The 24,036-nt window shown below is 39.1% G+C and overlaps 6 protein-coding genes across 9 annotated transcripts; 3 read left to right on the top strand and 3 right to left on the bottom strand.

Moving 5' to 3' along the window:
• Positions 1-56: 56 nt before the first annotated feature.
• CNX5 (co-factor for nitrate, reductase and xanthine dehydrogenase 5) lies at positions 57-4,118 on the bottom strand. Its single transcript, XM_012978104.2, has 10 exons — positions 3,554-4,118; positions 3,355-3,410; positions 2,801-2,865; positions 2,571-2,645; positions 2,384-2,462; positions 2,243-2,281; positions 1,995-2,103; positions 1,436-1,554; positions 672-788; positions 57-581 (listed from the first exon to the last, which is right to left on the bottom strand). The coding sequence occupies exons 1-10, from the start codon at positions 3,900-3,902 to the stop codon at positions 213-215; spliced, it is 1,377 nt and encodes a 458-aa protein (XP_012833558.2). The 5' UTR covers positions 3,903-4,118; the 3' UTR covers positions 57-212.
• Positions 4,119-4,364: 246 nt separating this feature from the next.
• LOC105954432 (peptidyl-prolyl cis-trans isomerase FKBP62) lies at positions 4,365-8,372 on the bottom strand. Its single transcript, XM_012978103.2, has 13 exons — positions 7,970-8,372; positions 7,726-7,812; positions 6,682-6,942; positions 6,519-6,593; positions 6,359-6,439; positions 6,078-6,272; positions 5,884-5,982; positions 5,617-5,792; positions 5,419-5,541; positions 5,176-5,322; positions 4,934-5,061; positions 4,711-4,836; positions 4,365-4,628 (listed from the first exon to the last, which is right to left on the bottom strand). The coding sequence occupies exons 1-12, from the start codon at positions 8,148-8,150 to the stop codon at positions 4,737-4,739; spliced, it is 1,653 nt and encodes a 550-aa protein (XP_012833557.2). The 5' UTR covers positions 8,151-8,372; the 3' UTR covers positions 4,365-4,628; positions 4,711-4,736.
• Positions 8,373-8,960: 588 nt separating this feature from the next.
• On the bottom strand, positions 8,961-15,086 carry LOC105954430 (Tetratricopeptide repeat (TPR)-like superfamily protein). 4 transcript variants are annotated; one of them, XM_088814219.1, is made up of 5 exons: positions 13,629-15,086; positions 12,479-12,930; positions 11,259-11,728; positions 11,041-11,182; positions 8,961-10,895 (listed from the first exon to the last, which is right to left on the bottom strand). In XM_088814219.1, the coding sequence occupies exon 1, from the start codon at positions 15,067-15,069 to the stop codon at positions 13,855-13,857; it is 1,215 nt and encodes a 404-aa protein (XP_088670345.1). In that variant the 5' UTR covers positions 15,070-15,086; the 3' UTR covers positions 8,961-10,895; positions 11,041-11,182; positions 11,259-11,728; positions 12,479-12,930; positions 13,629-13,854. The 4 variants fall into 4 exon arrangements, with proteins under 4 accessions (XP_088670345.1, XP_088670344.1, XP_088670342.1 ...); XM_088814218.1 differs by having other exon boundaries at positions 8,961-11,182; XM_088814216.1 differs by having other exon boundaries at positions 8,961-11,182; positions 11,259-11,656.
• LOC105954431 (receptor-like kinase TMK4) lies at positions 9,272-13,231 on the top strand. The gene is made up of 2 exons (XM_088814215.1): positions 9,272-11,638; positions 12,463-13,231. Exons 1-2 carry the CDS (start codon positions 9,295-9,297, stop codon positions 12,936-12,938), a joined length of 2,820 nt encoding a protein of 939 aa, XP_088670341.1. The 5' UTR covers positions 9,272-9,294; the 3' UTR covers positions 12,939-13,231.
• Positions 15,087-17,396: 2,310 nt separating the features above from the next.
• Positions 17,397-19,929, top strand: LOC105954429 (chloroplast envelope quinone oxidoreductase homolog). The gene is made up of 4 exons (XM_012978100.2): positions 17,397-17,797; positions 18,309-18,450; positions 18,907-18,998; positions 19,082-19,929. The coding sequence occupies exons 1-4, from the start codon at positions 17,732-17,734 to the stop codon at positions 19,769-19,771; spliced, it is 990 nt and encodes a 329-aa protein (XP_012833554.1). The 5' UTR covers positions 17,397-17,731; the 3' UTR covers positions 19,772-19,929.
• A 1,193-nt stretch (positions 19,930-21,122) lies between these two features.
• LOC105954391 (Pentatricopeptide repeat (PPR) superfamily protein) lies at positions 21,123-23,886 on the top strand. The gene has a single exon (XM_012978061.2). It carries the CDS (start codon positions 21,255-21,257, stop codon positions 23,769-23,771), a length of 2,517 nt encoding a protein of 838 aa, XP_012833515.1. The 5' UTR covers positions 21,123-21,254; the 3' UTR covers positions 23,772-23,886.
• Positions 23,887-24,036: the final 150 nt, after the last annotated feature.

Here is a 24,036-nt window from a genome sequence, read left to right as displayed (position 1 = left end):
ACTTAAAAAAAATAGTCAGATTTTTACATGCTGAGTCCAGCATGAAAATAAGAATGTAGTGAATTTTATTTTTTCATGCACATTTGTAGAGCTAAGTAAAATTATATATAAAAAAAGGAGGCTTCTTCATAGCATCAAATGTCAAATAATGTTAGTATTAGTGAAATGATGTTATACAATAATGTTAAAAATAAATACCTTTTTTTCTTCTTTTAATAGGTCGGGAATTTCGGGTCCACGTCGTGGGCCCACGACTCGAGCCCGCCAATAATATCCTTAGCTAAATCAAATCCTGCCCCACGAAGGTACTGTACAGCCCTCTGCGAATCGTTGCCTCTCCTGCAAACTACATACAGAGAAGCACTTTCCTCTTTTCTTCCCAATGCTTCAGATATTTCAGACAACCTTTGTTCCAAACTCGAAAGAGATATGTTCAAAGAATTTGGGAGAGAGATAATCTTGTAGTGATGAGCAGGTCTCACATCTATTAACACATGTGCTTCGCCTTTTATATTTTTCTCGTAATACTCCTTGCTTGTTATTCTAGCATCTTCCGGAAGCAGGTCTAACTTCAGTGGCGACTGCAACGATTTTTTAAGGATTGTGAAATCGGACGAATTTTTACGGTGTATGAGAAAAGAAAAAGAGATTTTAACGAAGAAGATATATACTGTGGATAGTGGAGACTGAGTGAATTTTTCGTAGTCAAAATTACGAAATTGCTCTTCTGTCATTCGTGCATTTTCTCCGCATGCTTCACACTGTAGTGACCTCCCTCTGATTTTGACCTAGGACACGTTTATGGCAAAAAAACTCGAGTTATGAAATGCGTATTGCACGGTAGCATTATTAATTTATATGGAAAACAGGCAAGAAAATTAAATAACAACATAACCAGTATTAGGGGTGGAAATGGGACGGATCGGAATTGGCACTTCCGGAAAAAATCTATCTTTTTCGGAAGTGAAAAACTAATTCCAATTCCGTTCCAAAAAAAATTATAAATCGGAAATTGGAATGGAAAAACTTGGTTTAAGTTCAGAATTTTTTGGATCGGAGTCTGCATAATTCGGAAATTCCATTTTCTTAGTCAACTATAACATAAAATATATAATAATCTTGATATGATAAAGTGTAATTTCGGAAAATAATTGGGAATTTTCGATAAATATTTTCAGAAATAAAATCGGATTGGAAATTGGAAACCGGAATATAATATGTATTCCAATTTCATTGCAAGAAAGTCAGAAAAATTGTAAATCGGAACTTTCGGATTCGGAATGAAAAATGTTGTTCCAAAATAGGAAATTTCCGGATCGGAATCGGACTTCTAATTTCCACCATTATGTATTGAGAAAGTCAAATGCTCTTTATATAGAAAAGTTGAGCAAAAAAATAGAATATAAACTCGAGAGAAGCGAGATAACAGACATACAATACGGATTCGAGCAGAAAGAGCATCTAACAGAAGCATCCTTCCTGAGAGTGGTTCTCCAACTGCACCTGCAACTTTGATAGCCTCCAGGGCCTGGAGACACCCAATAATGCCGGGAACTGTGTTACAAAATAGACAAGACAAATAAATAACAATGGAAACTAAACCTCAGTCTGCTCAAAATTACGATATTCAGTATTTGAACGCATTCCAAATTACGAACAAATAACGAAGTAAATAGAAATATATAGAAAACAGAAAGACATGAAAGGGAGAAAGAAAACAATATTTCGTAACACCCTAAGGTCCCTAACGACTATAATGCTTTAAAATCAATTTCTAATCAAAAATTAAATTAACAAAAAAAAAAGAATAGAAAGAACCATTTCACCATATAATACCAACAACGTTGTCTACGTTTGATCCCATGTGTGTGTTGTTGTAAGGCCACGTTGTAAGGATTTTTTTAATCATTTCACTAATATAATGTATGATAATTCATATACTTCAAAATGATTCTAAAACGATTAGTAGAAGGTGCCACGTGGTCGATATATACCTACTCCAAGGACTCCACTATCCGCGCATCTTTGACATGCTGTTGTCGGCGGTGGAGTAGGGAATAGGCATCGATAACATGGACCTCCATTGTAATTGTAAACAGTGAGCTGCAAAAGCAAATGGGGTTCGATAAATAATATAGCCAAACAGCAAAAGTAATACTTAATTTGAAGCAAACAACAACTAGCTTAGAATACGAGTTTGTCTTAATAACCAAGAAAGTAATGTGTTGCCCCAAAAGTACACCTGGCCTTCTAGTCCGAGTGCAGCTCCAGAAATTAGAGGCTACGAATATAAAGAGAAGGCAATTAGAAAATAAACTTCTCGATATCATGAAAATATACTAAACAATTCTCTCAAGAGATGACATAGCAAACAATTCCTCACCTTCCCCAGCACAACACAGCAATCACTGATCATGTAACGACTAGGTGCATTATCAGTTGCATCTACGACAATGTCATACCTGTAATACATGAAAAGCCCAAAATATGAAATCCGGCTCGACTCTCAAGTCTCGACAACATATATAAAAAAATCATAAGAGGAAATGATTAAAGAGAGAATATTGTACTTTTTCATAATATCTAAGGCATTTGACGTACGGAACGCTTCCTTGTGCTCTACTATTCGAACAGTAGAGTTAATCCTGCAGAAACAATATTACAGTATCTAAGAGGTAAAACAATGATATTTTAACATGAGAAACTGACCTGCGACTTCTAAAATAAATAAACACAAAATACTATTTTATCACTCTACTGAAGTAGAGAAATACAATAAGAAAATGAACAAGAAGCATACGCGCGACATGTAGCAGCAGCAGACTCTACTTTTGATCTTCCAATATATGCTTCAGTATGAATTATCTAGAAAACAATGAGACGAATTAGTAACGAGTCCCGTGATAATTCAAGCACACAATGGCAAACCACGTGGTACAGTCGTTGTATTTTTTTTCAGTTATTGTACTCTATAGTCTATATTACATGCTTATCGACTCAAATTCATTACATGCTATCTTAGATTTATAACCAAGATTTAGCTAATATTAAATGAAGAAGAACTCCTAGACAAGTTTCTAAACATTGAACGAAATAGACTCGAAATAAAATGCGTAGTTCGATTAATAAAAATCAGGAATGCTCTTAGTACGCCAATGGTAAATGCTTTTAATTGCATTGTCCAACACGCTTTCGTGCTTTCGGGCGTCTCTATTATATTCTCAAATTTGCAAAAGGTGTCGGGAACGACAAATGCCTCAACTATATATATAAGTGCCTAATTGCAATTCTCTATTGTTTCTTTTAAATAAACTGCAACAGAAATACATCAAAGTTCTACTGTTTCTCAATTACCTGTCTGTGCAGATTGTTAAGCTCCACCACATCATGATCAACGATACCAACACGCCCTGAAAAAAATTGCGGAAACTCGAAACAGTCATATTTCCCCGTCCAAATAAAAAAAGGAAAATCAAAAGAAAACATCTCCAAAACTAGAAACAATTACAAGATAACAACTAGTATTCGAAGTATTCGCATAATCGAGACGCACCAAAACCGCAGGCGGCAAGGTAAAGCAGAGCAGGTGAGCCCAAGCCGCCGGCTCCGATAACTAAAACCGACGAATTCAACAGATTTGACTGAGCTTCAACTCCAAAGGAAGGGAGCAGCAGATGGCGGCTGTATCTGTAGATCATATCAGCCGTCAATTGGCCGGTGAGGGGCGTTTCTGCGGCGGCCGGAGTAGAGGAAGCGGTCTCGCTTTCGTCTTCCGTGGTAATATTTTTTAGCAGAGATTCCAGAGTTGATATGCGTTCGTCGATTGCCGCCTTGGCCGTCTGCAAGGATGCGAGTTCCGTATGGATCTCCGACGCCGTTAACCGTTCTCCGCCGGAATCCATGGCCGTGTGCCTGAAATTCTGTACTGTTTTTTTTTTTCTGGCGCACTTGTTTGGTTTCAAAGTGGAGTGAGTGAGATGGCTCAAAAGGGTTTAGGGCTTAATAATGCTGTTTCCTTAGTGATGTTTTATGTATTTAAGTAAAATATTATTTAATTTTTTTTTTTCATTTTTGGCTTTATGATTCAAAAAATTATCAGTAAAATAATTTACCAGCGAAAATATAATTATGAATAAATAATTTTACTGAATATAACCAGTATGCCATATATTCGTTATATTATAATTTTTAAATCAATATTACTAATTAGTTTAGTTAAAAATTGCCATCGAAAATAATTTTTCCTTTTTGTTTTTGGTTTAAACACTAAATAAAATCGAATTATTTAATTAATTATGACTTGAGTTTGACAAGCAAATGAACATTAGAAGTTAAAAACCCATTGCCTTCTCCAGAACATAAAATGCAGGAAAAGGATTTAAGAGTTTTATCATTCTACTCATAATTTAAGAGTTCAGTTACGTTCGAAAAACAGGAACAGTTAACAGGCTTAAATTCCATCGATCCCGACTCATATTTGAGCCACTTATCAAGATCCAAGTAAACAAAGTGGCCGGAAAAAAAAAAAAAACAGAAAAATAAAATGGGAAAGATTTCAGTAAATGGAGTTAAAGATTTTACTCAATGTCAATGCTAACTGCTTTCTGCCTTCTTAGGATCTGTGTTCTCTGCAGAATCCACGCAAAAAACGACATAAAAAACGAAGCAGTCTCGATCATTTAATTAGAACTTTACGAGAGTGAAGCTTACATTTCAGCATCATATATGGGCTGCATCTATTTCAATTTGGCAAACATGTTTCCGTAAAACTTGGCGTCCTTCTTATTGTATTCCTTCATCTTCTCCTTGAGAGCTTTGTATCCCAGCTTCACCTCCCTATTTCCATAACACATAATTAAAAAACAAAAAGAGGTCAGAATTGCGATAGAATCAGAAACCAGTTATCGAGACAGAACTCGGAGTTTCGATTAACCTGTTTTCCGGGTCGAGTTCAAGTGCCTTCTTGATATCAAATTCAGCCACATCAAGATCCGCCATATTCATGTATGCTTGAGCTCTTCTGTACAATGCCTTCACGTTTGTACTCTCAAGTTCCAGTACCTGCAAGAGGCAAATTCTTCATTAGTCCAACTTCGTATACCAATTTAAGAGTTCCATCTTAATGATAAAATGTATCGAAACAAAAGGAAACGATAATCAATCTAATGATCGAACCTTGGAACAAAGCTTCTCAGCCTGCTTATAGTCTTTCAGTTTCAACTTGCAAGCTGCGTTGTTCAAATTGCAAGAAACCTTCAGTACTTTGCACAGCTTCTTTTCCTCGTCGCTGAAAGAAGTCTCGTGTTCGATATATTTGGCAGCCTGCTCCAATGTTCGTCACGTAAGCACAAAGGCAAAACAGATATTTCATGTTGCATTTAAAAAAAAAAAAGGACACGGTCTTCCGAAAATGTTTACCTTCTCGTATCTCTTTGAGGCTTTCGCGTATTTGCCAGCCTTGAACAGTGAATTCCCTTCTTCTTTCTTCTTACCAGCAGCTTCGATTTTTTCTTCTGTATTCATATCCCAAGATTCCTTCTCCTAAAACACGAACGGACAAGTTCAATACATTGTACCTAATAATTTGTTCATGGAGGAGAGATATAATCAACTAACCTTGACAAATGAGACAAGCTCAACATCGTAATACACGGTCGAGTTTGGAGGAACTACGGCCAAATCTTGTTTTGACTCGGACGAACCAAATGCGTACTGTGGGTCGATTGTCAAAACTGCTACCTCTCCCTTCTTCATTGTCGCGACAGCCTTGTCTAATCCTTCAATAACTTGATCTGAACACATAAAAGAGTTAAAAAGAATCAGAAAAATGTGGACGCAAATAAGATATTTGTACAACGAAAAAAAAATCAAATAAAAATGTACCTTCATCTGTTTTAAATTCAAAAAGATCGTTTTCATCATCGCCCTCATGGCCTTTCTTAACAAAGACAGTGCCATCTTGCAGCTTTCCAATCAATTTCACTGGGGACAAATTTGAACACGATTAGCCAACAAAGTAAACAATTGAAACTTGAAATAACAAAACCCAAGAAAAAAATATGTGTTCGTGTTATTACATTTAACAACAGTTCCGTCATTCGGGCGCTCGTATCCCTCCCCATCTTTCAGTATCTTCTTGACAACTTTCTTGTCATCAGTGACATTGGAAACAGTCTTCCACGAAACCAGTTCCAGAACAATATCTAATGAAGCATTTGGTGGAATAGCTTTTTCATCACCAGAGGCTGGCTTGCCCTTTTCGCTGAACCCATCTGTAAGAAACGAGATTTTTTTTATGCAGGAGATAACAGATTTCCAATATTGGTCTCGATGAAAATTTATTGAAGCCTCTTCTTACATTGAGGTTTGACGGTAAGAAGGACCTTTTCGCCTTTCTTCATGGTCTTCACAGCCTTGGAAAGAGCAGGACAGAAATAGCCTGGACACGACTTGTTAATTGAAATTCGATACAAACACGAGCAATTTTCCTAACCGTATAATCTTTCAGAAACACATACCTTCTTGAACATTGAATTCAACTCCATCCGATTTGGCAACAACGGTTCCATCTTCGAGCCGTGCTTCGTACTTAACTGGAGTACACGAGACACTAGAGTTAGCAATAATAATCAACGTAACATCAAATTTACTGTCTTTAGAAGGAACATATTTTTTGCATACCGAGAACTTCATCAGGGTCTTTAGGGTTCTCCCACTTTTCTCCGTCTTTGAGAATCTTTTTAAATATGCCACCATCCTTGCAGATATCCTTAATACTTACCCAGGAAAGCAATTCGACATCAAACTGTAGAGTGGCATTTGGAGGGATAGTCGGAGGAGAGCCGGATTCACCATATGCCAACACAGGTGGTATGGTGAAAATGGCATTTTCACCCTTCTTCATTGTTTTGATACCTTCGTCCCATCCTTTGATGACTTGTCCTGTAAACAACTGAAGCTCGTCAAACGCATTTTCGTTAAAACTCACAAGGCAAAACCAATAAACTCCAACTAAAGTTATTTACTTTACCCAGAATGATATGATTAGATACACACTCTAGAGTGCAAATATGGCCGGGAATATTCAGTCATAACATTAGAAAATCGCACGACTTAGTCATAACGTAACAAAATCATAGCAATTTTTTGGTTCGCAATAATACTAAGATCGTGCCCCCAATTCAGATGAAATGCATTCCCAAGCTTGGAACACAAAATGAAAATACGATCCACCCAATCATCCACAAGTACAATAGGCAGCTAGATTCAATAATGTAATCTAATAGCTTTTACAATAACTATTTACAAGGAAAGCTTTACAATATACCGAAAGGCGTACTCAACTACAGTATTTCTATCCAAGAAAATTATAATCACGACCATCGTCAAAGATTTGAACTTCGACTAAAATCTAACAGCTCAGTTTCTATTCTAACCAGCCGAGATGGCTGACATTTGCGCGTATAACAAACTTCACGTCATCCAACATAGCTATTGACATACTAAAGCTTCCAACAATTTTGCAAGCATTACATGAAGTGTGTACGGGCATGTGTTTTCACGAATTCTACGTTAAACATCGTAATACTGTCCTTTTCAGCATATAATATTGCCTCAACTTAAAAACAAAGTCGATACTAATTATTAACATCTTAAAGCAAACAGCGTCGCGTATCCATCCGAGCATTGAATATAAATCATTAATCAAAACGGAGTAATGCTAACCTTGGCCGAGTGTGAACTTGAACGTCTCTCCCCTATCACGACTCGAATCGAACTTCGTCCCATCAAGCAAAGTTCCAGTGTAATGAACTGAAAACATTTCCACAAACACTTTGTCAACATACGCCTCAACAATCCAAAACACAATCAATCCAAAATAAAAAAAAAATATAAAACTGAACAATCTATATAATGATCTACTTAAATAAATTAAATTAAAAAATCAGTAAAGTAAGAATTTAACTACCTTCAACTTCATCGCCATTATCGGGAGTATCCCAGGCTTCGCCTTCCTTAAGAAGCTTCTTTTTCAAACCTAGCTTACCGATGTCCTTCTCCTCGCCGACTTTCATGTAGCCGCCCTCCCCCGGCAGATCCATGAAATCATCCATCCCCTCCGCCGCCGGAATATCGAAATCGTCCTCCATTAATAGCTGTAGAAACGGCTAAGGAAGATGACGCAGTGATAGTGTAAGTGAATGCCTAGAGAGAGAGAGAGAGAGAGAGAGAGAGAGAGGGGCTTATGAAGTGTCCCCGCAAGGGTTTCGGCGGTCTGCAACGGAAGGTCAGGATCACTCCACAGATGAAATGTGTACGGAAATGAAATTGAACCGATCAATATCTTAATTTTCGAGCTAGTGTATAATTTCGACAAATTAATATCTCCTACTAAATTATTAATTTCTATAATTTAATATTTTACTAAATTAATAAATTTTATAGAGATTTAATTTAACTTTATTTGTAAGTTTTATCAAAATAAAAATAAAAAAAAGTTTGGTGTGTGGTATTGGTTTGGATATTAATAATTCTACGAAAGTTTACATAGTTTAAACGTAATTAGCTGAAATTATATATTGCATTTGCTAATTCTACACATTTTTTTGCCATTTTATTTATTTATTTATAAAAGAACTCTTAGGCATTCGAGATATATTAGATTACGCAACTCTACAATATATAAAAGTAAGAAACGATAGGGCAACTTAAGAATTTTAATGTCATATTTGTTATTTAATTAAAATAATAACAATTATTATATATATAAGAGAGTAAGAAATCATTTCAGATGTTCCGAGCAATCATTATATGAAATATAATAATATCATAATATGAAGATAGTCACAATTTTGTATAGAATATATAGAATATTCTCAATTTTGTACCCGTTTTATCCCATTCGAGTTCCACATTTTGAAGCAAAATGATCATAAGATGTATTTTTTGACTTGTATATATCAGATTGTGGTGCATCAGAAACTGTATTTTTACACAAAACAGGTACAAACTATAAACTAGAGAGGATTATGTTGAATTTGACATCATAGGATGGACGTTTAAAAAAATTCACAGTTGGGGTAGTTGTAATTATCCATATTATGGAGGGAGTTTTCGTAACTTAACCATACCTCACCGGTTGTCTGTAATTTACCCTTAAAAAAAATAAAAAAAAAATAGAAATAGTTTATTTGGTCAAAATCAACTACCAATAACGGTCTCACCTTCCGCTTCTCTTGTTCTTCCCTCCACCCTCTCCACCCCCCTCTTTCCTCACACATATGCCAGGTGGGTATGCAGAAGAGTGAGAGAGAGAGAGAGAGAGAAAAAAACAGAGTCACCATGCCCACCACCTTCCACCACCGCCGGAAACCCCAAACCACCACCACCACCACCGCAATGCCTAAAAAATCGCGACACAAATTCATCCTCCTCCTCCTCCTACTCGCCGCCCTCCTCCACCGCATCTCCGCCGACGACGCATCCGTAATGGCCGCGTTAGCCAAATCCATCACCCCACCTCCACCCACATGGACAGGCGCCGCGTTCTGCAAATGGCAAGGCGTGAGCTGCGACCCCGCCGGAAAAGTCACCTCCATCAACCTCTCCTCCAAATCCCTCTCCGGCACAATCCCGCCGGAGATCAACCAGCTCTCTGCCCTCCGCTCCCTCAGCCTCCAACGCAACCACTTCTCCGGCCCACTTCCCCCCCTCTCCAACATGCCCACCCTCGAACAAGTCTACCTCGACGAAAACGCCTTCGACTCCATCCCGGCGGATTTCCTCTCCGGCCTCACAAGCCTCCAATCGTTCAGCATCAACAACAACACAAATCTCCCCCCGTGGAATATTCCCACCACCCTCCAAGATTCCACCTCCCTAACAAGCTTCCTCGCCAGCAAGGCGAACATAATCGGCCAAATCCCCGATATTTTCAACTCCCTCCCGAATTTCCAAATCCTCCGTCTTTCATACAACAACATGACGGGCACGTTGCCCGTCTCGTTCGCCAGGTCAGGCATCCAAACCCTATGGCTCAACAGTCAAGGAACGGGATTTTTCGGAGGCATATACCTCCTCGGTACAATGACAGCTCTGCAAAGCGTTTGGCTCCAATCGAACAAATTCACCGGGCCCATTCCGGATCTTTCTGGATGCCCCGAACTCTCCGATCTCCAGCTCAGAGACAATTCCCTCACCGGAGTAATCCCCGATTCGCTGACTAAGCTTCCCAAGCTTCAAACCGTCGCTTTACAGAACAACAAATTCCAAGGCCCGATGCCGAGTTTCTCGACGGGCGTGCAAGTGAATCTTGGCAACCAAAACAATTTCTGTCTCTCTACACCGGGCCCTTGCGACCCTCAAGTCACCGCCTTGCTCGAGGCGGCGGGTGCGATGAACTACCCCATGGCCTTGGCCGAAGCTTGGGACGGAAACAACGCTTGCCAACAATGGACGTTTATTACGTGCGATAAGGGGAGTGTGACGATCGTCAATTTCGCGAAGCAGAATTGGACAGGGGTAATATCGCCCGCGTACGCCAATTTGACGAATCTGAAATCTTTATTATTGAACGATAATAGTCTCGTCGGGACCATACCTCGGAGCTTGACAAGTTTGACCCAGCTGCAGATTCTTGATCTCACTAATAATAACATCTCCGGTAAAGTGCCGGAGTTTTCTTCCTCCGTTACAGTCAAACTCACTGGAAATTTACTCATCGGAAAAGACATCCCGCTTAGCCCACCTCCCGGGATGGGAACTTCATCTTCAGGTAGCGGCGGCTCAGACGGTGGAGGAGCAAGCTCCTCCACTTCACCATGGGTGATAATTGTACCCGTCGTTCTGCTCGTTATCGTGTTTTCAGTATTGGGATTTTTCGCCTACAAACGCTACTTAAAAAGACAAAACGAAAAATACAGATCTTTCAGCAGCAAGAAAACGACGGGCTTTAATATCGACCCGTTCAAGGACGAACAGAAAAGCCCAGGTGCAAGTAGCGACGAAAAAGGCAGCAACGGAAAAGGCAGCAACGACTACCATATATACGATGGCGGGAACGTGATAATCCCGATCGAAGTCCTCCAGGTGGCGACAGACAGCTTCAGCGAAGATAACATCCTAGGAAGAGGAGGGTTCGGAATCGTCTACAAAGGGCAGCTACACGACGGCACCGAAATAGCTGTCAAGAGAATGGAGTCGTCGTTAATCAGCGACAAAGGGCTCCACGAATTTAAAGCGGAGATCGAGGTGCTTACAAAAGTCAGGCACAGGAGCTTGGTTGCACTCCACGGATTCTGCGAGAATGGGAACGAGAGGCTTCTGGTGTACGAGTATATGCCGAAGGGCTGTTTGGGGCAGCATTTGTTTCACTGGAAAGAAATGGGGATACCTCCGTTGAATTGGAACCAGAGGGTGACTGTGGCGTTGGATGTCGCGAGAGGGGTCGAGTATTTGCATAGTTTGGCGCAGCAGAGCTTTATTCATAGGGATTTGAAGCCGTCGAATATTCTTCTTGGAGATGATTTGAGGGCTAAGGTTTCTGATTTCGGATTGGTTCGATCGGCACCTGATGGGAATTACTCGGTCGAGACACGGTTAGCGGGAACTTTCGGTTATCTTGCTCCCGAATATGCAGGTATGTATGTATTGGTTTCTGCATGCATGGTGATTAAAATCCCTTAGAATCTTAATACAAGCAAAATCCTTCAAGATTGAGAGTAAAATCCTGAAAATCATTAAAATGCATTAATTGATTTTTGATAACCTTTTTTTTCCGAAAATCGAAAGGACTCATATAGTAGTTAAAATCCCGATTGAAATCATAAGATCATAAAAAAATCCTAGGATTAGGTGATGTTACTAACCTCATAGTAGAATTTTAATATAACCGATATCCTTCAAGACTGAGAGTAAAATCTTTAAAATTTACGGTTTTAGTGGGATTTTAACGATTTTACATTTGGATCGGCATTCAGCTGGGGTTTAGTTCGTTACAAGTGAAGCTAAGTAAAGACTGGCCATTTTCAGCCATCCGTTGATTTTTTTATTTTATTTTTAATTCTAATAATATATCCGACTAATTAAAATTTAAGGGTTTATTGCATTCGGTACCACTGCATTTTCTCTAGTTGCTAAAAAAACTTCCCGTATAATTTTATTAGCAAAAACCCCCCTATGATTCAATTTTATTTTTATTTTTATCAAACTGCCCCATAAAAACTCACTATTTAGGAGATAATGTTTGCTAAAAAAATGCAGTATACGGGGCTTTAGCTGATATTTATAACAAGGGGAGTTTTTCAAACAAATTGATTAAGAAAAAAACGAAAGGATCAACAAATCTTACTTCCCGGCAGACAAATAGCTATGCATAATATCATTTCCATCAACTATTTTATCTAAAAATCATTCAACTAACAAACACCGAAATTACCATAAAAAAAAAAATCAAAAAAACAGCCACAGGAAGAGTTACCACAAAAGTAGACGTGTACGCTTTCGGTGTGGTCCTGATGGAGATAATCACCGGCAGAAAAGCCCTCGACGACTCCCTACCTGACGAAAAGAGCCACCTGGTGACATGGTTCAGGCGGCTCCTCTACGACAAAGAGGCGGTGATCGCTGACCTGGACCCTGTTCTCCGGTCAGCCATGGACGAAGACAGCTTCAAGAGCATCTGGAAAGTTGCTGAGCTGTCGGGCCACTGCACCGCCAGAGAGTCTTACCAAAGACCAGACATGAGCCATGCTGTCAACGTGCTGTCCACTCTGGTGGAGCAGTGGAAGCCCGCCCCCGATGACGAGGACAGCTTCGGGCAAGAACTTGATATGAGCCTACCAGAGGCTCTGCAGAGATGGAAGGCTAACGAGGACACGTCATCAACTATGTCGTTCAATACGAATCACTCCAGCAGCAATATGAAGCCGCCTTTGTAGTTAGAGAGAAAAGCTCGTTTCAGGAACATTTTTAATGGGGGATTTGGGAGGTGAAGATAAAAGAGATTTACGAGCGAAATACATATGCATAATCGAGTTATATACTTCGTCACAAAACAATACTGTATATCGATTTTTTTTAATTTTATTATAACTATTATTATTATTAGTTGTTTATACGCTGTCATGTAGATATTGGTTCTTGATGTTTTTTTTTACTTGCTGGAAAATTCAGGATGTATAGTCTAGTATTAAGCATGATCTTTGATGAAATACTAAATGGTTATTTCCTTCTTTTTTTTGTTGGAACAAAGTAGGATTTCCGTAATGGTTTCGGTTTCGGTTTCTACAATCTATTGAAATTGTGAGATTTGACAAACCAAATGACACATTGACCATCTAGGAAAAACGAAAAAACAATTGCCTGCAGCAGGTATTCATTATCGAATAGTGAGGCAACTATTGCATAATTATTTCGTTACTAGTAGTTGAAAATTTACATCTCCGTAAGATTAAGCAAAATAGATACGCATACATAAAACATCAAAGTCTACAAAGGAACTCATTACATCTCAGAAAATATCCATTAATAGCTACCAAAGACAGTGAAACAACGACAATGGCTATAATGAATATCCGTCGAGCAAAAATATAGAGAGAAATAAAAAGCAAGAAGTTAAGTCGACATGCCTTGCTTACGAAGAACTTGGAACATCCGTATCTGCTTTCGCCTCAAAGATTGTGCCCTCTCATATGCCTAGACAAGAAAATCGAGACGATCTCAATTGCACACAAGAATGCAAAAATTAGTCCACCGATAGAAGCTTCACCGCATCCAATCAAAATCTCGATTTTTAAAGGTGAATAAAATATCTTTGTAATTTCGATTGTCGAAAACTGGCATCCCAAAAGCAAACTAGTGGTCACGATTTAGAAAGTGCAGCGCGTTCAACAAAGTATTGTAAGTCCGCTCATTCATAAAAGTGTCCCGTTTCCTAAAAGCATCGAGGAGTTCGAATGCCTCGTCGCCCTTTCCATCTCTGCACATTTCTTCCAACAAGGTCTTGTAAGTCAACAAATCGGGCGACATGGAATTAGCCAGCATGTCAAATGCAGTCTCGATCGAGTCCTGAAACTTCCTCTCCATCGCAAGGCCGCAAATCAAGACCATATAAGTAGTCCCTTTCGGCACCAACCCCTTCCCTCTCATCTCCCTATAAAACTCCAACCCTTGACTCACCCTATCCTTCTCGCACAACCCCTTCGCCAGATAACTGTAAGTGTACGCGTTCGGCTCGCAGCCGTACAATCCCATTTCTCGGAAAACCCTAATTGCCTCGTCCACCACGAGGCACTTCGAATACGCTTTGATGATCATGTTCATCACGAACGTGTCGGGGATTACGCCGGACGCCTTCATCTGCTTGGCTAACGATTTAACGGAGGGCAAGTACACGTAGCACACGTTCAATTTGTCGAATTTCCTGAGGAGTGAATTCAACAGCATTGCGTAGGTCTCGAGATTCGGCTTCGCGTCGTCGGATTTCAGCATTTTTTTGTAGATGTCGAAGGCGCGGCTGAAGAGGATTCTGCGGCCGCAGCAGAACTTGATCATGGTGTTGAAGAGGGGGAGGCTCGGGGGGCAGGCGCCGGCGATTACTTCTTCGATTAGGGTCTGGGCGGCGCCGTAGCGCTTGCCGGAGACTGCGATTTCGATCATCGTGAGGTAGGTGAGGTTGCCGTGCTTGTAGTAGCGCTGCTGAGCGGTCCACCGGAAAATGTCGAGGGCAACGTCCGGGTCGGGCTGGGCCCGTAGGGCTTCGTCGACGTCGGACTGGGTGAACCCGGGCTTGAGGGCTTGGAGCCATGTCTCGAATTGCTTTTCTAGTGGGGTTCGGGTGCGTGGATTTGGCGGCGGTGGTGGTGGATTGGATGGGGTCGGCGGCGTGGGGGTTTCGAGAGTGGTGGTGGTGATGGTAGAGAGGTGGCGGAGAGAGAGGCGGAGCAAGGAGGCTCGGATGGAACGAGGTAAGAGGAGGATCATTGCTGGTGGCGGACGGCGGACGGTTGGCCGGTGGCGGTGGTTCGTTGCACTTAGTAACGATGAAGTGGGCTTATGAATCTGGGCCATCCATTATTTGGGCTCATAAAATTATTTAAATTTGTGAAACACATTTATCATAGACTCATAGCCGGGGTGTGGTTGGTGGTGAAAATTGGAACGAAATTGCAAAATTTAGCTGATTTTAATCTTAATATTTTTTATTAAAGAATAATATTTTTTTATAATGAGTTCCATAATCCTTCCAATTTTCCTGAATGTTTTGAACGAAATTGGAATACATATGACTTATCGTTTCGAATACAATTTTAACTCCCGCAAAAAACATACGAGTATGATAAATATACTCATTCATTACCTTATTGTTATTATAATACATTTAAAATACTTTTACTGATTAAAAAAATTTAAGTTCATCTTATTTATAAATGTGTCGTACTTTATTCAGCATCAACCTGTTTAAGGAGCTGAAAAACTAAAAAATATATTCATTTACTTTTTTGAGCTTCTAACCATTTGCTATTTTCTCACCATCTTAATGAGTTTTTCTTAAACTAGTCATCATCATTGTTGAACAATCGTCTAGTTCTTGAAAATTGTGAGTATGGTTTTTTTTAGTTGCGTTCGTTTGGTTTAAGAAAAAACCCCAAAGACAAAGTCCTAAATAGACTTGTAGCAAAAAAACTTGTCACCAAATTGTAAAGATTTTTAAGAGCTCTCTAAAACCTCTTAATTATACTTACATTCTAGAATGTAATTAAAATATAAAATGCTGTTAGAATCAATCTCAAGCGTATTATTAAATCAATCATACCATCAATTAGGAATGTGAAGTACTATATATTATATATTATGAGAGAAAAATATTTGTAAATCAACCCAAACTTATAAACAAAAGTAAAGCTTATAGTATTATTAAATCAATCATACCATCAATTAGGAATGTGAAGTACTATATATTATGTATTATAGAGAAAAATATTTATAAATCAACCCAAACTTATAAACAAAAGTAAAGCTTATAGTATTATTAAATCAATCATACCATCAATTAGGAATGTGAAGTACTATATATTATATATTATGAGAGAAAAATATTTGTAAATCAATCCAAACTTATAAGCAAAAATAAAGCTTATAGGCTCCGTAATACAAAAGTTGATTTCTATATATTATATATTATGAGAGAAAAATATTTGTAAATCAATCCAAACTTATAAACAAAAATAAAGCTTATAGGCTCCGTAACACAAAAGTTGATTTCTATGATTGGACGATCAGTATATTACGATATCTTATACATAACCGGTGGTTGATCCGAATTTGCTAGAGACCACAATCTGAAAACAGGTGAAAAGGTTTCGATTTACAAGCACGGTACAAGTTTTACGGTGAAACATTTACAAGTTTACAAACTGTTTTCAAAACGCGTAAGGAGCTGCTGGATCTCAATTTGGAAGCTAATGGATCCTTTCGAGAAGTCCAAAACATTAACTGTGTACGATGGCGACGGCAACCGGTACTTGTTTGAGCTTCTAAGCGTAAAAAAGGAGCAAAATGAAGAAAGATAAACCTTCTGGTATTCAGAAAGTAAGTTTACAGATGTACATTATTTTTTAATTAATTTCTTTTTTCTTATTTTTTTATTACAAGATATATATAGCTAATAATTACTTACACGGTGTAGGTCCAGGAACACCAGAATATCTTTCACTCCACATCAATGAGTGGTGGTCGGCATTTGTTGTGAACCAACAACTTCGAGCTGGAGACGAAGTTGCCTTTTTCAAAGGGGCACTGATTACGAGGTTTCGGAGCTGAAGAAACCCCATGACAACATAGTTTGATTTTCAATTTTTTTATTTCCTTGTCGGTTTATGAATATTTGTCTGAACAAGAAACCATCGATCACAAATAGATCGTTTGATATTTGTATTTTGTTGGTTCGGTTTATGAATTTTTATATACCATTGATTTTCAATATATGTACTTAGTGATCTAATTTGCACCAAACAAAATTAAATCGACAAAATTGATTTTCGTTTCAAGAAATATATATGCTAAGCAACCAGAGTACTGTACTGGCAAAACAACATTAATTCGTTTAAAAATTAAAAGCCCGAACCCGGCCCGCACTTGGGTTTCCAGAATCATAAGCTGCAAATTTCCATTTTGCGTCGATTTTTTCAAATGGGTTTGCAAACAATTCACAATTGCACAAAATATATATATGGGTTCAGGAGAATGTCGGAAGATGGTTTTGTTGCGGGTGGAATTTATTACACTACAGCTGTACAGCAAACGCGTTGTGTAAGAATGAATGGGTTTGTTTGTTTGTCCAGGCGGCGGCCGAAATGTTTCTTTTCCCGTTGGATGTTTATATCCATTGGCGATGCATACAAGGTGTTTGATTTAATGTCTGAAAGAAAAAAAAAAAAGCATGGTTGTGGTGGTGTGGTGTTAATAGCGCCACGTATTCGATTCTAATGATTGTAATTATCCAAAGAATAGGGGGTTTTCGTAATTTTGACATTATCTGAGGGTGTGGCCGTAATTTAGCCAAAAGAAAATGAGAACGATTGCCTTGATTGTGAATTGGCCACCTAATTAGTGCCGATTTTCGAACGTCATTTTAATTATTTTCTCCATTTATTTCTCGATTCCATATTTTTTGTTTTTTGTTTTTGGTATCTCTGCAATCTCGGAAATTAGAGGATTTCGTGAATTGGGTATGGCGGGCAGGCTTATGCATGCGGTTCAGTACGAAGGTTACGGCGGCGGGGCTGCAGGTTTGAAGGTGGGTTTGGGTTTATTGGCTGCTGTTTTCTGTCTATTTTTTTCTACACTAATCTATTGTGGAATATTTTAATTATATATATATTTATTTATTTATTTGGGGACTTTGAAATTTCCAGTAATTCTGGAAGAATAGATCCTTTTTAATTACCTTTCAGCCGCAATTAATCGTCAAACTGTGTTTTTTTTAGTCTAGTTTATTTTGTATGGAGACTGAATTTTGTATCCCATCTGGTAAATTAGCTGCTTGAATTATATATATATATGTGTGTGTGTGTGTGTGTGTGTGTGGTTGATGGACTGTTTACTTTAGAATTTGGATCAATAAAAAAAAGATGGGATATAAAATGAAAAAAAAAAGAAAAAAAAAAGAGAGCAATTTCTTAAAATTCAGTTAGATGTCAGTTTCGAGAACCCGAGTGAAGAAACGATTGAACTTGGGCTGCAAAAAAAATACTATTAAGTTCGTAATTACGCACCGAAAAAAAAATGATTGATTTATCGTATTGCAGCATGTTGAAGTTCCGGTTCCTACACCTAGTAAGGGTGAAGTGTTGTTGAAATTGGAAGCCGCGAGCATAAATCCTATTGATTGGAAGATTCAGAAAGGAATGCTTCGCCCTCTTCTTCCTCGCAAGTTGCCTTGTATACCAAGTAAGCTTACTACCTCCAATTCGGAATTCTATCGGCCTACATTTTTCCGTTTATAGTTGTGAATGATGGTTTTTGGGATTGTCAATTAAAACTGTTTTAATTTGTCTAGATGATTGACCTGAGGTAATTCGTGTATCTAAATTTTTCTTTTTATTAGTTTACGCAAATATTTATTCAGAAATACCATAAGGCCTTGTTTGGTTTCCAAGATGCGATTACACAAAATCTTATGAGAACACGATTGTATAATTGGACTAACGGAGTCCCAATACACAATTGGAACCCGAAAAGTTTTTGGGCTAACCGAACATCAAATAAGGTACACATATTTAATCAATCAATCATATCTAATCCAAACCAACCAAACGAGGCCTTAAAGTTTCTGGATTGTTGAGATGGTTATTTCTTTTATTCTTTTCTTCATTTCACCTTTTTCCTCGTTTTTTTCTGTGGCAGCTACTGACGTGGCTGGAGAGGTAGTAGAAATCGGATCTGGAGTCAAAAACTTCAAACCTGGTGATAAAGTTGTTGCTATGCTGAGTGCTCTTGTAAGTGTTAAAAAAACTTATTTACGTTTTCTCTTTAGACAAATTGCACATAATTATCTTAAAAAATCTTTTAAAAAAAACAGACAGGTGGCGGTTTCTCCGAATACGGAGTGGCCAATGAAAACCTAACTGTTCCTAGGCCACCCGAAGTATCAGCCGCCGAAGGCGCAAGCCTTCCAGTCGCAGCGCTCACCGCCCACATGGCACTAACCCAATCCATTGGTCTCAAGCTCGACAAAAGCGGGCCCCACAAAAACATCCTCGTCACAGCAGCCTCAGGTGGGGTCGGCCACTACGCCGTCCAGCTGGCGAAGCTCGGAAACGCCCACGTTACTGCCACCTGTGGGGCCCGCAACATCGACTTTGTGAAGAGCCTCGGGGCGGACGAGGTTCTTGACTATAATACCCCGGAAGGAGCTGCCCTTACGAGTCCGTCGGGAAAGAAATACGACGGTGTGGTTCATTGTGCACCGGCTATTCCTTGGTCGGTTTTCGAGCCGAATTTGGGGTCGAGTGGGAAGGTGGTTGATATCACGCCGGGCCCCAGCGCCATGTGGACTTTTGCGGTGAAGAAACTGACGTTTTCGAAGAAGCGTTTGGTGCCTTTGCTGCTTATTCCGAAGGGGGAGAATTTGCAGTATGTTGTTGATTTGGTGAAGGAAGGTAAGTTGAAGAGTGTGGTTGATTCTAAATTTCCTTTGAGTAAAGCTGAAGAGGCTTGGGCTAAGAGTATCGATGGACATGCTACCGGTAAGATTATCGTGGAGCCGTAAGTGATTTTTTTTTAATAAAATAAATATTCGAAAGGATGTAATATGTGGCTGATTTGGTTCTTGATGTTGTATTTTGTTTGTTGATTGGCCGTTTATGGTTTTGCGTGTGTTTGTCTTAACTTTTATATAATAGCAATATTTTGATTTGCTTGATGGTACATAGATGGATATCAGATTCAAAAGAAAATAGGACAAAATGCATTGCACCCCCTAAAATTTTTCGATTTTTTCACTTCCCCCCTACAAATTCAAAAGAAAGATCTCTCCCTTCAAAATTTTGTTCCTATTGTAGTTTTGCCCAAATTATAATTTCCAACTTATTTTTCACTGGAATTGCAATGAATCCGTTCAGTTGAAGAGCATTTGCGTCATTCTAGGGACAGATCACCATGATAGCGACTAACTGAAGATTCTCGCAATGTCGGGACCAAAATAGGCACGATTCCTTTTGGGAGAAAAAAGTTTCTAATTTTTTTCCTAGTGAATGGATTGTATTTTTCGTGTATTAGAAAAAACAAGGATATTAGGATTTGGCCAGAAATGATGAAATGACTCAGATGCCCTTGAAGTGGAAGGATAAATGGGAATTCAGACAAAAATTACGTTGTAAATTGTGATTTGGGGCAAAGTGCAACTAGGATAAAATTTTGAAAGGGAAGAGTCTCATTTTTTAATTTGTAGAGGAGGAAGTGTGAAAGCTGAAATTCATAGGGGTCGAAGTGTATGTTGTCTGCAAAAATATAGCAAAAGGACAAAATGCACTTCGCTCCATAGAAATTTATAGTTCTCGCATTCCCCCATACAAATTAAAAAATGAGATTATCCCCTTCCGAATTTCGTTATAGTTGCATTTTGCCCCATAAGAACTTTTCGGCGTATTTTTCACTGGTTTACTCATGATAAAAAAATATTTGAAAATTTCGTATTTAAACATGCTTCTAACTTTTTGGAAATTGCAAAATGACCCATAAGGGGGTCTGGTAGGTATCCTCTAGTGGCCGACATGAAAAGACTGTCCAAAACACGAAAACATTAAGAAGTTGAAGTTTTCATGCTACATAGGTACCAATGTATCTTAAAAATAACTTCCAACAACTTTTTTGAGTTCCAAATAATTTGATGATCATGCTCAAATATCGATTGGGCAACCCAAGAGTCTTTGAACCCGTAATGATAGAGAATATCGAGAGTCACTGCCACACGTCTCAAGGTAGTCGAAGGGGTTAGTGCGCTCGTTAACCTGCAAAACAGTTGGAGGCTTGTGTTTTTTGTATTTTTTGTTATCTTAATTTAATTTATAAGAATATTTGAAATATAAAATAAGAAAAAAAAAAAAAAATAGCCCAAAGGTTTGAAAATAAAGGGGGAAACTGGTGGGAATTTCACCCAACCCATTTCACCATCTTCGTCTTCTTCCTCTACTGTGCTTTCACACACACGCGCACACCCACGCGCACACACATTAATACACCTGAGCTCATGTATGTTGCTTCGAGGAATCAGCCTTCAATCTCTCTCTCCTAAACCCCATTTTTATGCCCTTTTTTCCCTTTCACCGCTTTGCACTACTCCTCACTCAGAACATTCAAACGACGCCGTTTTCAACGTTTCGGCCCTGATCAAGCAACCAGACTGGCAAAACAACATCAATTTAAAAGCCCTCGTTTCTCACTCGAACCCGCAATTTGTTTCCAGAATCATAAGCCTCCATAGCAGGGATCATGTTCCCCTCTGCGTCGACTTTTTCAAATGGGTCTGCAAACAATCAACCTATTGCTACGATACGGAGAGCAGAATTCAGCTACTGTATCTATTGGCCTCCGATAATTCGTACGGAATTATGCACAAAGTGCTGGTTTGGTTGATTAAGGAGTGTTGTACTTCTCAAGATGACCTTTTGAAGCTAATGGGTGCTGTTGAAGACATGCGGGAAAATGTCGGGTTTCGGATTAATTACCCTTGTTACAGTGCGCTTTTGATGTGTTTGGCGAAATTAGATATGGGTTCGGTTTCATTTTTGGTATTCAAGAGAATGTCGGAAGATGGTTTCGTTGCGGGTGGGATTGATTACAGGACGGTTGTTAATGCTTTGTGTAAGAATGGGTTTGTACAGGCGGCCGAAATGTTCGTTTCCAGAGTTCTAAAACTCGGGTTTCCGTTGGATGTTTATATCCACACTTCTTTGGTTTTGGGTAATTGTAGAGCTGGTGAAATTGGTGACGCCTACAAGGTGTTTGATTTAATGTCTGAGAAGGATGGTTGTGGTGTTAATAGTGCCACGTATTCGATTCTCATGCATGGTCTTTGTGAAGCAAGAAGGTTAGACGAAGCTTTGAAGTTGAAGGAAGAAATGTGTGTGAAGGGATGCCATCCGAGTACTCGAACATATACGGTTCTAATTAAAGCTACGTGTGATAAAGGGTTGATCGATAAGGCATTGATTTTGCTCGATGAGATGATCAAGAAAGGGTGCAAGCCTAACGCTCACACATACACGATTCTTGTGGATATGTTATGTAAAGAGGGAAAGATCGAGGAGGCTAACGGGATGTTTAGGAAGATGCTTAAAGATGGAATAAATCCCGGTAATGTAACTTACAATGCACTGATTAATTGTTATTGTAAAGAAGGATTGGTGGTTTCGGCTTTTGAGTTGCTTGGAGTGATGGAGAGAAGGCAATGCAAGCCAAATATACGTACGTACAATGAACTTATAGAAGGGCTGTGTGTAATCGGCACACCTTACAAAGCTATGGAATTGCTGAGAAAGGTCGTAAACAATGGCTTATTTCCGACTCAAGTTACCTTCAATATCCTCATTGTCGGGTTCTGTAGGGCGGGCCAAATAGAGATGGCTTTCAAGATTTTGCATTCGATGAGCTCGATTGGCATTGCGACCGATCGATTTTCTTATACAGTACTCGTCGATAGTCTCTGCAAAATGGGAAGATTGGAGTTAGCGGGTTTTTTTCTTGGTTTAATGATCAAGAAAGGAATCTTTATTGATGAAGTGGCGCTAACTGCTCTTGTCCACGGTTATTGCAAAGCCGGAAAAATTAGATCTGCACTTATGCTGTTCGAAGAAATGGTCAAAGATAGGTGTTTGACTAGTCCACATACATTCAACGTATTTCTCGATGTTCTTGGTAAAGAAGTTAAGCTAGTCGAACAAAATGCTATATTGGGTAAGATGTTAAAGCACGGTTTAGTTCCCTCTGTTGTGACTTATACGATAATGGTTGACGGGCTTTGTCGAGCAGGTGATATAGAAGCTTCCTTGGAAATGATTGAACTCATGGAAAGGGATTCGTGTCCGCCGAATATCTATACATATACTATAATCATCGGTAGTCTTTGCCAGAGTGGAAAATCGAACCAGGCATTTGAAATTGTTCGCACCATGTTCCACAAAGGTTGTCGGGCGAATGATCAAATATATTTTGCGCTACTCACCGCAATGACGAGGAAAATGGGGTGTGCTAATAGAGACGACTTTATTTTTACCAAAATGGATATTTTCCATGCTTTCCGATTTTTCGACAAGATTAGAGAATATGGCGGTCATGCTTTTGATGTATACAAGTTCTTAATCACGGGCCTATGTAGAACGGGGAGAATATCGGAAGGGGATATCTTTATACAAGAAATGGTGAAATACGGGCTTATACCCGATAGTGATATATGTTCTTGCGCGATCACGCACCTATGCAAAAGTGGTGAATATACTCGTTCTCTCGAGTGGATCAAGAGATTCAATGCCTACGGTTCTTTTCCGTTTTTTGCGTGTTACAGCACTGTGATTGTTGGTCTTCAAAGTGAGGGAAGATTTGAAGAAGCTGATTGGTTGATAACCGATCTTATGAGAAGTGCTGGTGTAGAGGATCGTAATGCAGTCTCGCCTTATATTGATTTTCTGGTAAATGGAGAGGGACCTTATCAATCTTTGGAGCTTCTCAACTTATTAGAGCAATTCGGGCACAACGAGAGGCCGATTGTTTAGCACGCGTAGTCGAACGGATGTAATAGAACACGCTGTAAGAGATCAGTTACTATGTATATTTTGTTTGAAATGACATTAAATGCATGCAGGCTGCAGCTCCTTTTTGCTCGTGTCACTTTGGATTCGTGAAGTGCATGACACAGAAAAAGGATAGTTTCGTCGTTAAGGGGCCGAAAATATATTTTCCCCGTCTACATTTTCGATCTTTCGACTTAACATTCTTAAATGATAGTGTGTTGTGCTGAAAATTTTGTGCAATAACCAT

This window comes from Erythranthe guttata, chromosome 14 (assembly GCF_056151865.1).
Source record: "Erythranthe guttata isolate IM_541 chromosome 14, IM_541, whole genome shotgun sequence".
Classification (NCBI taxonomy): domain Eukaryota; kingdom Viridiplantae; phylum Streptophyta; class Magnoliopsida; order Lamiales; family Phrymaceae; genus Erythranthe; species Erythranthe guttata.
Note: the sequence above shows the minus strand (reverse complement) of the source record. Positions and strands in the feature narration are given on the sequence as shown.